Source organism: Monodon monoceros, unplaced genomic scaffold, assembly GCF_005190385.1.
Source record: "Monodon monoceros isolate NGI ecotype Baffin Bay Population unplaced genomic scaffold, NGI_Narwhal_1 Super_Scaffold_19, whole genome shotgun sequence".
NCBI classification, from domain to species: domain Eukaryota; kingdom Metazoa; phylum Chordata; class Mammalia; order Artiodactyla; family Monodontidae; genus Monodon; species Monodon monoceros.
Genome location: NW_021703775.1, coordinates 14,237,825 through 14,251,081, shown reverse-complemented (window position 1 = coordinate 14,251,081; position 13,257 = coordinate 14,237,825). Strand labels below are relative to the sequence as shown.

Below are 13,257 nucleotides of genomic sequence, written 5' to 3'. Positions count from 1 at the left end.
CGCTGCAAGAGGCTACATAGGACTCAGGAGGCCTGTAGCTCTAGGCTTGGAAAATGAAGGACCCAAAAGCAGTTTGTTTAACTTTGACTTTTCTGGAAAGCCCAGGTCTCTGCCCCAGAAGTCCCTTTACCACAGAGCAGCTGTACCCAGAGCTCTGGGGGCAGAAGTCCCCTGCTCCTTCTGAAAGGAGCACACAGCGGCCAGGAAGACATGCTCGGCCAAGTGTCCAGCTCTCCCTCAAGACCACACGTGTCAGCCTCCAGCCATCTGTGAACACAGCCAGCAGTCCCAGCAAGTCGGGGCAGATCTGAGATCCCCTCAGCTCCCGCCTACAGTCATTGGTGTTGCCCCAGCCAGTTATAAGCATCTCTTCCCAACACTGCCATGGCGGCTCACTGCGGGAGCTTGCAATCAGCCACGGTGGGAATATTTACACCATGAATCCCAGCAAATGCTGCAAAGCAGGGCCTGTCTTTTTGTTTTTGTTTAGGGAGCCAGCTGTTAAACATTTACCCACACAGGGCCTCTCCCCATGAAGCACCCAGATGAGTGAAGAGCCAAACCCTGTTAATAGCTGTCCCTGGGAGAATGCAGGTAGTGCTCATTGAGCGAGAATAACTAAGTCTTAGTGACTAAACACGCATTTGCCGAGAGCTCGCCGCGCGCCCAGCTCTTGGTCCTTTCCGAGTGATCGCCCCTCTAAATAAAAAACCCGTTATTCAGGGCTTCCCTGGTGGCACAGTGGTTGAGAGTCCGCCTGCCGATGCAGGGGACGCGGGTTCGTGCCCCGGTCCAGGAAGATCGCACATGCCGCGGAGCGGCTGGGCCCGTGAGCCATGGCCGCTGAGCCTGCGCGTCCGGAGCCTGTGCTCCGCAACGGGAGAGGCCACAGCGGTGAGAGGCCTGCGTACCGCCAAAAAAAAAAAAAAAAAAATCCTTTATGTTCATGTTACAGGTGAGAAAGCAGAGGCTCTGAAAGGTCAGGTAACGTCCTCAGGTACATAGGTCGGAAGTGGGGATCAGCTAGGACTCCTGGTTCTGTATCCGTTGAGCACCTCAACCCAGGCTCCACTCCCAGGCGTCCACTGTGCTTTAGACAAACAGCTGCATTTGATTTTTCTTCCATAGGAGGCTGGCTGGTCCAGGTCCTGGCCTTCAGGCTGATTAAGTAAAATAGCCCCATTTTAAAGGTGAGATGATCTAGTCCAGAGAAGTTAGGAAGAGCCTGGAACCCTGCTGTGTCACCTCTGTGCTCTGTCTTCCACTGCTTAGAAATTGGCCTCTGGGGGGGAGCCAATTTTAAAAACAACCCTTTCAATCAAATCTGGTAGGCAAAATGGCAAGATTCTCTGAATTGGGAGGGGAAGAGAGTAGTTTGAGGCCATCCAGGAAAGAAGGGGAATTATTGGGGAGTAAGGGGAGGAGATGGGGAAACTGAAACCCAGCCATCCCACTCTTGTTTTTTTCTTTGTTTTTCTTTCTTTTTTTTTTGGCTGTATCATGCAGCATGTGGAATCTTGGTTACCGGACCAGGGATGGAACCCGTGCCCCCAGCAGTGGAAGCACAGAGTCTTAACCACTGGACCACCAGGGAAGTCCCCAGCCCAGTCTTATTTTTGAGTTTACTCTTCAGTCATGGAATAATCTTGGAGCCCCTCTGCTGCCAGTGCACAGAGGGGCTCCAAAAATATTTGTTGACTAAGTTGCTGTGACAGGTGCTAGACAAACAAAAGTCACTTCATTGGTTTAAAGCACTACCAAACTGTGGTTCTAAATAACTTTTCCAAGGAAAATTGTGTCTGTTGTATTAAATTGCATAGTCACTTATTATAGTGCTTTGTGGATTTATTAATTGGATTTATTTGCAACAACTCACCTATCAACAAAGCCTCAAGAAGGAACCCAGGGAACTTCCGTGGCGGTCCAGTGGTTAAGACTCCGTGCTCCCAATGCGGGGGGCCCGGCTTCAATCCCTGGTCAGGGAACTAGATTTCACATGCCGCAACTAAGACCCAGCACAGCCAATAAGTAAATAAATAAATATTTTTAAAAAGAAGAAGAAAAAGGGACCTGGCCTTCTACACTTGAGCAAAAAAACAAAGAAGGTGATTATACTCGGGGGTTAGTGCCATTCATAAAACTAAGCAAAGGCAGAAACTACTCATCTTTAGAAAAAGGGAATAAGGGATAAGGGTGTAAACCTTATTTTTTATGCTTTTGCTCCTGGAATTGTGTCTAATTCATCGTTTGGGAACCATTTCTTCTAATACTTTCATTTTATCTTCCTCAGTGACTTCTGAAAACTAAACGTTGCTCCCACTTGGGAAAGCTGTTCTGTCTCCTCACTGATGAGTTCATTACTCAATGTTGGTACGTTTTCAAATTTAAATCAACTTAATGTCCATTTTGATAGAAGATAGAGGACTTTAAGAAGCCTCCAGGAACAGGCAGGGTTGGGTATCATAGGCTCCAGGCTGCATTTACAAATTCTCGGCAATACTAAGCCAACTGAAGTGAGAACCAATCGCTTAAGAGTGAAAGGGGCTCCATTATGTGTGTCTCATTGTCTCTAAAGGATTCAGGAAGAGGCTGGATGACCCATGTTACAGATGTGGAAACTGGGGCTTATGAGATTGATAACATGCTTAAGCTCAAGGTGGGACAGGGTCTGGAGTCATCATGAGTGTTGGCTTCTGGGCAAGGAATTGAGGATGCGGACGTGACCGTTGAGGAACTGACGGTTCAAAAGACAGGCAGAATTTGCAAACGGATAACAACAGCAGCATACTGAGTGCCATGGGAACACCAAGCACAGCTGGGACCCAGAGGTGAGTGTGGCTGGCCGTTGTGTGCAGCTGGAGAAGCCTTGTCAGGGAAGGTGACCTTGGTGCAAGGAGGGGATAGAGTTTCCCACGAGTAAAGGATACACCAGGCCAAGAACCAGTCGAGCAATATGGCACAGAGTGCATTAAGAACTTTAGTGCAGGGACCTCCCTGGTGGCACGGTGGTTAAGAGTCCACCTGCCAGTGCAGGGGACACGGGTTCGAGCTCTGGTCGGGAAGAACCCACATGCCACGGAGCAACTAAGCCCGTGCGCCACAACTACTGAGCCTGCGCTCTAGAGCCCACGAGCCACAACTGCTGGAGCCCGTGCGCCTAGAGCCTGTGCTCTGCAACGAGAGAAGCCACCGCAATGAGAAGCCCGTGCACCGCGACGAAGACCCAACGCAGCCAAAAATTAATTAATTAAAAAAAAAAGAAAAGAACTTTAGTGCAGCTGGTGTGAGGGGGTGTGGGGATGGTGAGGGTTGGAGCCAGAAGGATAAATTGGCCCTAGATTGCTGGTGAGTATCCCCTGACCCAGTAACCAACCAGGAAAGGATTTTCAGTAGGGAAGAGATCTGGTAGGTTTGTTTTTAGAAGTCTGAACTCTTGTAGGGTCTGGGAAACCACTGCAATTGTCCCAAAGAACAATTTCATCCCCAACTGTGGCAGAATGGAAAGTAAGGAAAAACTGGTAGACTGTTCACATATTTCATTTATAATACGATTCTTGATGTTAAAGATCATCTTTCAAAGGAAGCGGAGAGCATTTTGCACGACATCCTCGTCACTGTGGGGTGGACGGCCATCTGCCTGTGGGGTTGGGTTTCTAGCCTGTGCTCCTGGGTGGCTGCCGCACCATATCATCTCCTGGGAGGGAATCCTGGGAAGGCCTTTTCTCTGTTCACGGGGTCCCAGAATCTCCATTCACCACTGGGGACCAGAGAGGCAGGAAAGGCTGGTCACCTAAAGTGGGTAAGCTTCTGCTCTGAAGCACAAAAACCACAAGACGGGAAAGGTAGAGAAAGGGGCCCTTTCTGTGTGCACCAGGCCTGTCCCTTCCGCCAAGGAGAAGCAGAAGGGATTCTGTGGAGTGGGGTCTTCTCACCTGGGCATCTTTTGGAGCTGACTTGCTTCCTGACTTCCAGCTGTAGGGCACCCCCCTCCGGGAACACTGCGATTGAGTCTGTGACATGAGGCTTTGCTTCCTCTCTTGCCCGGGCCCTGCTTAAAGGGTTTTCTGTGAGAACGTGTGAGTGGGGAGAACGTGGGCGTTGCCAAGAGTCCTGGAGACTCCCGTCTCCACCAAAGCAAGCTTGGAACTGGGGGGCCTGGCTGGGGGAGGGGCCGTTCCTACCTTCTGGGAGGCGGAGGGTTAATCTCCAGAGCTCATTGGCAGTTCTGCCTCTGGACAGGGCATGCTGGGATTTCCTCCCAGCTGTTTTACATCATGAAGATTTGTATGTTGGGGAAATTCCAGGGCACAGCTGCAATTAATCTGCTGCACAGTCTCCAAGCTAAGCGGGATTCTGTGGGCCCAGTGCCCCACCTCCCTGCAAGAAGAGGGCTCTGGCTCTCCAGTGAGAGACGCTGCAGAGGGACCCTTCCCTAGGCCCAAGTTGAGCGGCAACAGCCCACCTGGCCAAGGGATATCCCCAAGGAGGGTACTGGAGAGGAGCCCAAGAGGCCAAAAGGGACCCAGAACATAAAGAGAAAGAGCAGCGGGCTTCCCTGGTGGCGCAGTGGTTGGGAGTCCGCCTGCCGATGCGGGGGGCGCAGGTTCGTGCCCCGGTCCGGGAGGATCCCGCATGCCGCGGAGCGGCTGGGCCCGTGAGCCATGGCCGCTGAGCCTGCGCGTCCGGAGCCTGTGCTCTGCAGCGGGAGGGGCCCCGGCAGTGAGAGGCCCGCGTACTGCAAAAAAAAAAAAAGAGAGCGAGCGGCACCCGTATACATGATAAAGCCCAAATAACACTGATAGCAACACTTGATACAGACGGCACCAAAAAAAGAAAACTTGTTCACTCTTCGGAATGTAGAAGTATGAATCTTAAGACACTCATGTTTAGCATTCCACAGTATATACAAGAACGAACAAGCCATCATGACTGAATAGGGTTTACCTGGGGAATACAAGGGTGTTTCAGTGTAAGAAAATCTATTACTTATGTATCCATCTCATGTCTGAGGCAAATAAGAGAAACCACCATTTTGGTGGATTCTGAGAGAATTCAACAACTGTCCCAGGGAAAACGATTTAAAAATAGGGACAGGGGCTTACCTGGTGGCGCAGTGGTTGAGAGCCCGCCTGCCGATGCAGGGGGCGCGGGTTCGTGGCCCGGTCTGGGAGGATGCCGCGTGCCACGGAGCGGCTGGGCCCGTGAGCCATGTCCGCTGAGCCTGCGCGTCCGGAGCCTATGCTCCGCAAGGGGAGAGGCCCGCGTACCGCAAAAAAAAAAAAAAAAAAAAAAAAAAAAAGGAACAGAATCATCCTTCCTTAACAAGGTAAACACAGGCTCTAAACCACAGCCTCACTATACTTAACTGTGAACCACAATAGCAGAACTTCCGATATATATGTATGTATGACTGAATCACTGTGCTCTACACTTGAAACTAACATGACATTGTAAACGAACTATAAAAAAAAGGGGGAGGGAACTTCCCCAGGGGTCCAGTGGTTAAGACTCCGAGCTTCCATTGCAGGGGACATGGGTTTGATCCCCGGTCGGGGAAATAAGATCCCACGTGCCACGCGGCGTCGCCAAAAAAAAAAGGACTTCCCCAAGTGCATTCCACGGAACTCCAGTCCCACAAAAAGAGTTTCCCAGATTCAGTAAGATTGGTAAACTGCCTGTCTGGCCTGTCTCAGAGAGTCACCGCACACAACAGCATGTTCAGTAGCATTTGTAGATTGAGGGTTAACAGTCCTCACCATTTGGGTTTAGTTTTTTCTTTCTGTTTTTTGAGAATCAGAAGAGAGTGCTTATCCCATAAGTAGTGGCTACTGCTGTTGCTTGGCCATCAGTGCATTGATGCCACACGGGTCCCATGCGTTCCATCACGGTGCGCATCCCCCAGGAGGGAGGTGCTGAAGTCTGGCCATGATAGACTGGTCAGGATCCAGTTGTGGCCAGTTGGATGGAGCCTAGCCTGGGCTTGGAGAAGCCAGCAGTTTTAATTTGCCCACATGCCATTACTGTGCAGGGAATCTAGGCTTAGCCACACATCTCTTAATCCACAAGAACATGCTCCCCACCAATGAGTGATTAGCCCTGTGGGGCTGGCCTCACATGAGAATTACAGCCAAGAGAGATTTATTTCAGCTGATCGTTGGGCTGAGCCTGACCTAGGAATTCAGAACTGCACAGCCACCTCCAGATTTCTGGGAAGGAGGCTGGGAAGGGTTATAAGCGGTGTTGCTACCTCCTTCTGCCCCAACTCATGGTTCTGGGAAGCTCAGCTGTCCCTTTAGAATGCTCCTTTCCTCAGAATTACAATCCAGAGGCCTTCCATGACTAAGCTGCAGGGACTCCAACTCTTACAGGTCTTCTCCCATCCCCTACTCCCACCACTGGTTTCAAAATCTTAAAAAAAAAGCAGAAAAGTGGAAAAGGGGAAGTGACAGCCCTCCACTTCCCTACGACTCGGAATGAAGCCCTGTCTGAACACAGGCACACACCCCCAGCCCCCGTCATCAACTGGAGCAGGAAGGATCCTGGGAAGACGCACACTATTCCCAGCACCACCTCTCCATGCCTGTCTTATCTGTAAGGAGCCAGACTTCAGCAGTGGGCAGGGCTAAAAATTTTCACCCACCCTCCAAGCCTCCAGGTTTCATTAAAATTAATGAGTGAGAGTGGCCCCTTTGTAGAGACAAGGGAACCCTCCGACGCTGTTGGTAGAAATATAAATTGGTGCAGCCACTATGGGAAACAGTATGAAGGTTCCTTAAAAAAAAAAACTAAAAATAGAGTTACTATATGATCCAGCAATCCCAGTCCTGGGCATGTATCTGGAGAAAACTGTAATTTGAAAAGATACACGCACCCCTGTGTTCATAGCAGCACTATTTACAATAGCCAAGACATGGAAGCAACCTAAAGGTACATTGACAGATGAATGGATAAAGAGGATGTGGTACATATATACAATGGAATATTACTCAGCCATAAAAAGAAAAGAATGAAGTAATGCCATTTGCAGCAACATGGATGGACCTGGAGATGATCATACTAAGTGGAGTAAGTCAGACAGAGAAAGACAAACACCATCTGACATCACTTACATGTGGAATCTAAAATATGATACAGAGGAACTTATTTACAAAACAGGAACAGACTCACAGACATAGGAAACAAATTTATGGTTACCAAAGGGGAAATGGGGTGGGAGAGGGCTAACTTAAGAGTTTGGGATTAGCAGATACAAACTACCGTATATAAAATAGATAAACAAGGTCCTACTGTATAGCACAGGGAACTATATCTAATATCTTGTAATAACCTATAAAGAAAAAGAATATACATATACATGTATAACTAAATCACTCAGCTGTGCACCAGAAACTGACATTGTAAGTCAACTATACTTCAATTTTTAAAAAAAAGAGTGGACCTTAAGGGGAGAAGAGGCTACTGTGGTTTCCTCCCATCAGAAGCCCAGACGTCTTGGGGGGTACGTAACCACCAAGCACATGAGAGACAATCACAAATAGTAGCTACTACTAAAAACCCTTATTATGCGTGTGTGTATGTGTTTATATGTATGTTTGTACATTGATCGCCCCAGTACCAAGGCATGTGGACCCTCATGCATCTTACAGTATAGTGGGTACCAGCTCCTCAACCACTAGAGCAGTGGTTCTCACTGGGGGGGGGGCAGTTTTGCCCCTCCAGGAGATATTTAGCAAAGTCTGGAGACATTTTTGCTCATCACAACTGGGCCGGAGAGTGGGAGCTACTGGCAGGGATGTTTAGCAGCGTCCCTGGATTCTAGGAGGTAAAGCCAGGGATGCTGGTAAACATCCTAAGATGCACAGGACAGCCCCACGACAAAGAATTCTCTAGCCCAAAATGTCAATAGCGCCACGGTTGAGAAACTCTGTGCAAGCACCCTACAAGCCTGCTATGTCTAACAGCCCATAAGGTCAGCGGGTAGTATTCTTAAAGACCCAAAACTGCAGCCCTGTCCCAAACCAGGATTCAGATCGATTTCTCTGGGCCACCCTGACGTGGTCTAAGAAACATTCCTGGTAAGCAACAAGAGTGAAGAAGTGTTCAGTGTGGATCTTTGTGACTCTAAATAGGGAATCAGATGCGGGTAGAGTTGATGGATTTTAGGAACACTTCTTTTGTGTTTCATGTGGCGAGGGGTAAATTTGGGACGCTTCTCCTTAGCAATATCTCCTGATATTGCTTGTAGAGAAATGAATGTGATGGTGAGCACTCGAGGGTAAGTAAGCTCCAGCCACCTCAAGTGTCCCTACAGGAGAACATGGCCGTGTATGTATTCATTCAGCTTCTGGGTGGCCAACCCTGTGCGAGACAGAAAAGGAGAGAGAAAAGGCCATCAGAGCAAAGGCTGTGGTGGTGGGGGGGCAATGGAATGTTCAAGAGGACAGTGTTATGAAAAGCTTTATGACTCGTGTTGTGGCGAAGAGTGTGGGATTGGAAGTCAAGGGACCTCAGCTCCAACTCCTCATAACATGGGCAAGTCATTCACCCTGAATTTACCTCCATTAGCTCGTCGGAAAATTAGGACAGTCACCGTGACTTGTCGTAGCAGGGATGCTGTGGAGATTAAACTGGTTTACGTGTGTAAGTCTGCTTTGAAAACTGCCACCGTAGCACAAATGTTGTTCACTGAGGAAATGAGTTTAACTCACTAGACCGATGTTGTCCAGTGCTATTAACTTGCCAAAGGCATTTAAATCGCGGTTAGTTCATCTAGGAAGTGTAGGCTCCTGGGAAGGGAAATAGGTGAGTGAGGGTGTGAAGGAAGGAAGCAGATAGGATCAGCAAAGCACAGGGATAGAGATGACATTCAGTTGGGGGGAGGGGCAGGGCACCAGAGGGTCCCGAGTGGAGCAGTCCTTATTCATTCCCACCTCCCATGGCCAGGCATCCTTGGCCCATCCCAGCTGCTGTTTCTGCCACTCGCTGGCCCTTGGCAGATGTGTCCTTGGGTTATTATTCCTGCCTGTGGATACCTTTTGGAAAGCCCAGCCCCTGCCCTCTCAGTCAATTTTTGTGGTTGATGGAGAGTAAAGGGGCACTGCCCATCCTCCTTTCCTGACCTGTGCTCAGAGCTCAAGGCCAAATCATGATTTTTCTCCCCCTCCCCTGAAATTGAATGACCAGAGCAAGGGATGATTCAAAGACTTCTTTCTGTCTCCTTGGGAAACTCTTCCTGGAGCCACCACATTCTATCAGAGCTCGAATTTGCAAAGTGGCCTCAAGAATTCTGCAAAGCGGCTGCATGGCTGGTCTGCTGCCCAGAAGCACCATATCAGTGTTGACACTCGGACAACATGTGTATTTTGCTCCTGGCAAAGACTAATGGTTTGCTTATGAAAATAATAGCTTCCATTTATCAAATGTCTTCCACGTGCACAGCACTGTGTTCAATACTAGACATTGTCCCTAATCCTTCTAACAACGTATAAAGTTAGTGATAATCACCTTGCTTTATGGATGAAGAAACTGAGGCTCAGAGTTGTTAAGACACTTATCCAGGGTCACGCAGCATAATCGGCAGAGTGAGAACCTGAACCTATGAACTCTCAACTCCAGAGCCCGTCACTGCCTCTCCACCCATTCTCTCCCAGACTCTTGCCCAACACCCTGCCATGCTGGGGTTGAGGAGAGGCTTTTCGTTTAAAGACAGTGTGTGTGTTGGGGATTTATTGTTTGGTTTGGTTTTTTTGCAGTAATACATGGAAGAGGGTAGGGTACTGGAAAATCTTTTCAAGATCGAGAAACACTACAATGAAGTAAAGATCCACACCTTGAATATGCACAGATACTAGTCGTGACCCTGGAAGTGTCAGGCAGATGGTTTTTATTCATTCATTCACCAGATAGTTCTGGAGAGGCTGTTTATCTCCTGGGGAGTGTTGTGTGTGCTGCTGTAAGAGATGGAAATGAACAGGCAGGATCACCATCTGGGAGCCCTGGGTCCCTTGATGCGCCTTGCTTGTCCCACCACTAAAGACCCTCACCAATAGGGTCTTTGAATACTTTGGTCAGTTGTGCTGTCATGTTTTTACCCCAGAATGACAGAGGGGCTGGTGGCAGTAGTGGTTGTCGATGTATGCTCTACACTCTTCTGATCTCTGGCCATTGACACAGTAAGGAGCGTGCAGGTAAAATAAGCCACGGTCGTACCCCCACACCACAGAGCGCCTCCCTGCTCACTTGGGGTGCACGAGAGGCCCCCGCTCACCAGCTGCATTCTTTTCTGTCCCCTGTGCAGTACCTGCAGATGAAATGGCCCCTCCTCGATGTCCCCGCCAGCGCCACGGTCAAGGATACCAGGTCACCATCCCCAGCACACTTGGTAAGTCCGTTTCTCCTTAAAGCATGGAAGGGACACTCTCACTGTCTTGTCCCATGTCCCTGCCTCCACCTTCCCGCAGTTCTAGCAAGTATTGCCCCAAGTGTGTGAGCCGAACGAGTCAGGGGCACAAAAGTTAGGGTGTTGCCCGTGCACGCCCCCATCACTGCCACCTTGGCACACGCTCATACCACCCGGGATGTTGTGAGATCGGAAACGCCAGCGCTGCCCCTGGCTGGTGACCCCCGTCCTCCCCTGCTGCCCCTCCACCTGAGCAGTGGCATTCTCCATTCTCTCCTTTCTCTCCCGCTGGAGCTCGGTCAGCAGCCCCCGATTCTCCTGCAGAGCTGCATGGCGACACTTGAAGAGGCTCTTCTATAAAGGATGTTAGAGAAAAGAATTAAATTAAAACATAGGCAAACAAAAATCCCGAGGGGCAACTGAGGCCTTCCTGCCAAGGTCCGAGGCAACACAGCCACAAAGGAAGGTCTGGAGTGTCCCGGGAGGAAGAGAAATGGGATCTGACAGGTCTCCTCACCTGGGCTTGCAACAGACTGAAATCGTTAGGACAGGAGATGTTCCCAGCCGGGACCCTGCACCCCCTTTTCCTGGACTTTCTTAAGAGCTTGGGGCAACCCACATGCCTCACAAGCTAACTGTTGTTGTCCCCTGTGCAGTGGATCTTAGAAACACAGAGGGTCCAATTAGAAGGAACCCCAGCTGGTGTGACTCATCCATTTTACAGACAGGGAGACCTGGGAATACATGATGCTTCTAAAACTTTATTAGGGTAAATTTCAGTGCTTCCCTTCAGCCACACTGGGTTGTTTTCAAGCAAATCCAGACATAGTATTTCATCTCCTTCAGGATGTTTTAAGATATCCTCAGCCCTTTTTCGTTAAAAGCTTAGAGCCTAGTTGAGGAGAAGGAAGGTATACATAGAGGGATACATAATGGCACAGTGAGCCCGTATGATTTCCAGGAATCATGAGAGCAGCTTAAAGTTGGCAGAGCCCTTGGTAGTTCACAAAGCAATGTCATGTGTAGTTCTGAGGTGACCGTCATAGCCATCCACTGGGGAGACACGTGGGGATTGCTGTTTCACAATCTCTAGGAGAAACCAGTGAGCAACAGGGCCAGCCGTCCTGTGCAGGCTGCCCTGAGAGGTCTGTGGCCAGTCACCAAGTCCTGAGTAGCCTGTAGGGCCTGTGGCCTTCCAGATTCCAGGACAGCTTGGGATGGCCGAGCGCGAGGTACAGGCGCCCTCTAGTGGTCAGTCATTGTGGAGGACATGGCATCCCAACCCCCAGCCCCACCCCCCAACAAAGTTGGCTTGTCCCCTCCCAGCACAGCTGTCTCTGTTTCAAATCTTGCTCGCACCCCACCCATCCTGTGGCATCCCCCAGCCAGTATCCTTCACATACTGTCTTCGTATCTTCTAAAATCTTCATTTACGTTTAGAGGAAGTGAATTCTCTTTAAAATTAACACACGGACTCTTTGAGTTTCCCATCCTCCCTGTTGCAGAGCAATCCAGCTCTGAAAAATGAAATCAAAAGCCTGTGTATGGCCCTCCACCTCCTGTGATGCATTATGTTATTTCCCTTCTAATGTTCACCGCCCAACTTCACGCAAGAGCTAGACCTTCCACCTCCATCCCCGATCCATTTGCCATCTGATACCTAGTCTAGTTATTTGCCCAACTTTTTCTCAACCCTCTGCTTCCTGTAATTCTTGCATTGGCTCCGGGAGACTGTATTAATAGACATTATCAAGGGTTTTTTTGCCCTAAGCTTCCATTTTCTTTTCCTTAAATAAATCAGTTGCTTATCCTCACTTATTATCTCACTGTAAGTGGCATGAAAATATATGAGATCCCTAAGCTCTTAACAAGGTTCTCTACCCATAGTTCCCACTGCCAGGCAAACCTACAGCCACTGCAGATGTGTGTTATACTGACACGATCTCAGGACTGCGGTGGAGCAGGGGCTCATGTTTTGTCTGAGAGTGGAAAACCGGGAACGGTGGATGCATTACATGGTAGACAGCAAAATGGATACTTTTCCAGTAAGTTGTATATTATTACACTCTGCACACTAATATAGATAAACAGACCTCAAAAACTTAAAGAACATTCATGGGAGAAACCCTTAACATTAACTTGAAATTCTGTAGACTGGGAGAAGACCGCCATTCTCCATTTTCAAGTCAGGCCTTCTCATTCTGACTTCTGAGAGACACGTGTGTACGTGTATGTAGGAGCCAGACCTGAGATGCCTGTGTGTTGGAGGTTGTTTAATAAAGTAGGCTTGAAGCCCACCTCCACCTCTTCCTACTTGTGCAGCTGCAGGAAATTACCTCATCTCTCTTTGCCTTGGTTTCCTCATCTATAAAACAGGAATTAGAAGAGGACTTGACCTCAGAGTTGTGTGAAAATTAGGCCGCGCATTGTAATGAGTTTAGAATTGTAACTTGCACAGAATAAGACTCAGTGGTGGCTAGCTTGCTACTATCACCACCACCACCACTAGCACTGCTTTGATGAAGAGAGGGAAAGAACAATTAAAATACTGTTCATTTAGCAGACTAAGAGGTGATGAAGGCTCAAATTATTAGGTGCCAGATCAAATAGACACGTTGCAAAGGTAACGGAGGTAATAAGCCTGGAGAATTTAGCATCTGCTCTCTCAAGGATATGATTGAACTGGTCTGGGGTGGGGCTGGTATCTTAGTTTTCTAAGCTCCCTGGAAGATTCTAAGGGGCAGCCAGAATTGAGAATCTGATATGCCTTCAGCGCATATCAGAGGCAAAAGGGAAGGAGGGGCCAGAGACCATCCCAGTTTATTAGATGCCGGATTCTGTAGGCTGCAGGCGTAAGC

At 48.9% G+C, this 13,257-nt stretch overlaps 1 protein-coding gene across 4 annotated transcripts in view; it reads left to right on the top strand.

Annotated features, from left to right (window-relative positions):
* TCF7L1 (transcription factor 7 like 1) overlaps window positions 1-13,257 on the top strand; it is a 159,095-nt gene that overhangs the window by 123,533 nt on the left and 22,305 nt on the right. For 2 of the 4 annotated variants that reach the window (XM_029231658.1, XM_029231656.1), the window contains exons 1-2: window positions 2,520-2,828; window positions 10,298-10,381. In XM_029231658.1, the coding sequence (XP_029087491.1) occupies window positions 10,312-10,381 (70 nt within the window). In that variant the 5' untranslated portion in view covers window positions 2,520-2,828; window positions 10,298-10,311. Of the gene's footprint in view, window positions 1-2,519; window positions 2,829-10,297; window positions 10,382-13,257 lie in introns of those variants that run through there. The other 2 variants (XM_029231655.1, XM_029231657.1) reach the window with 1 other exon arrangement.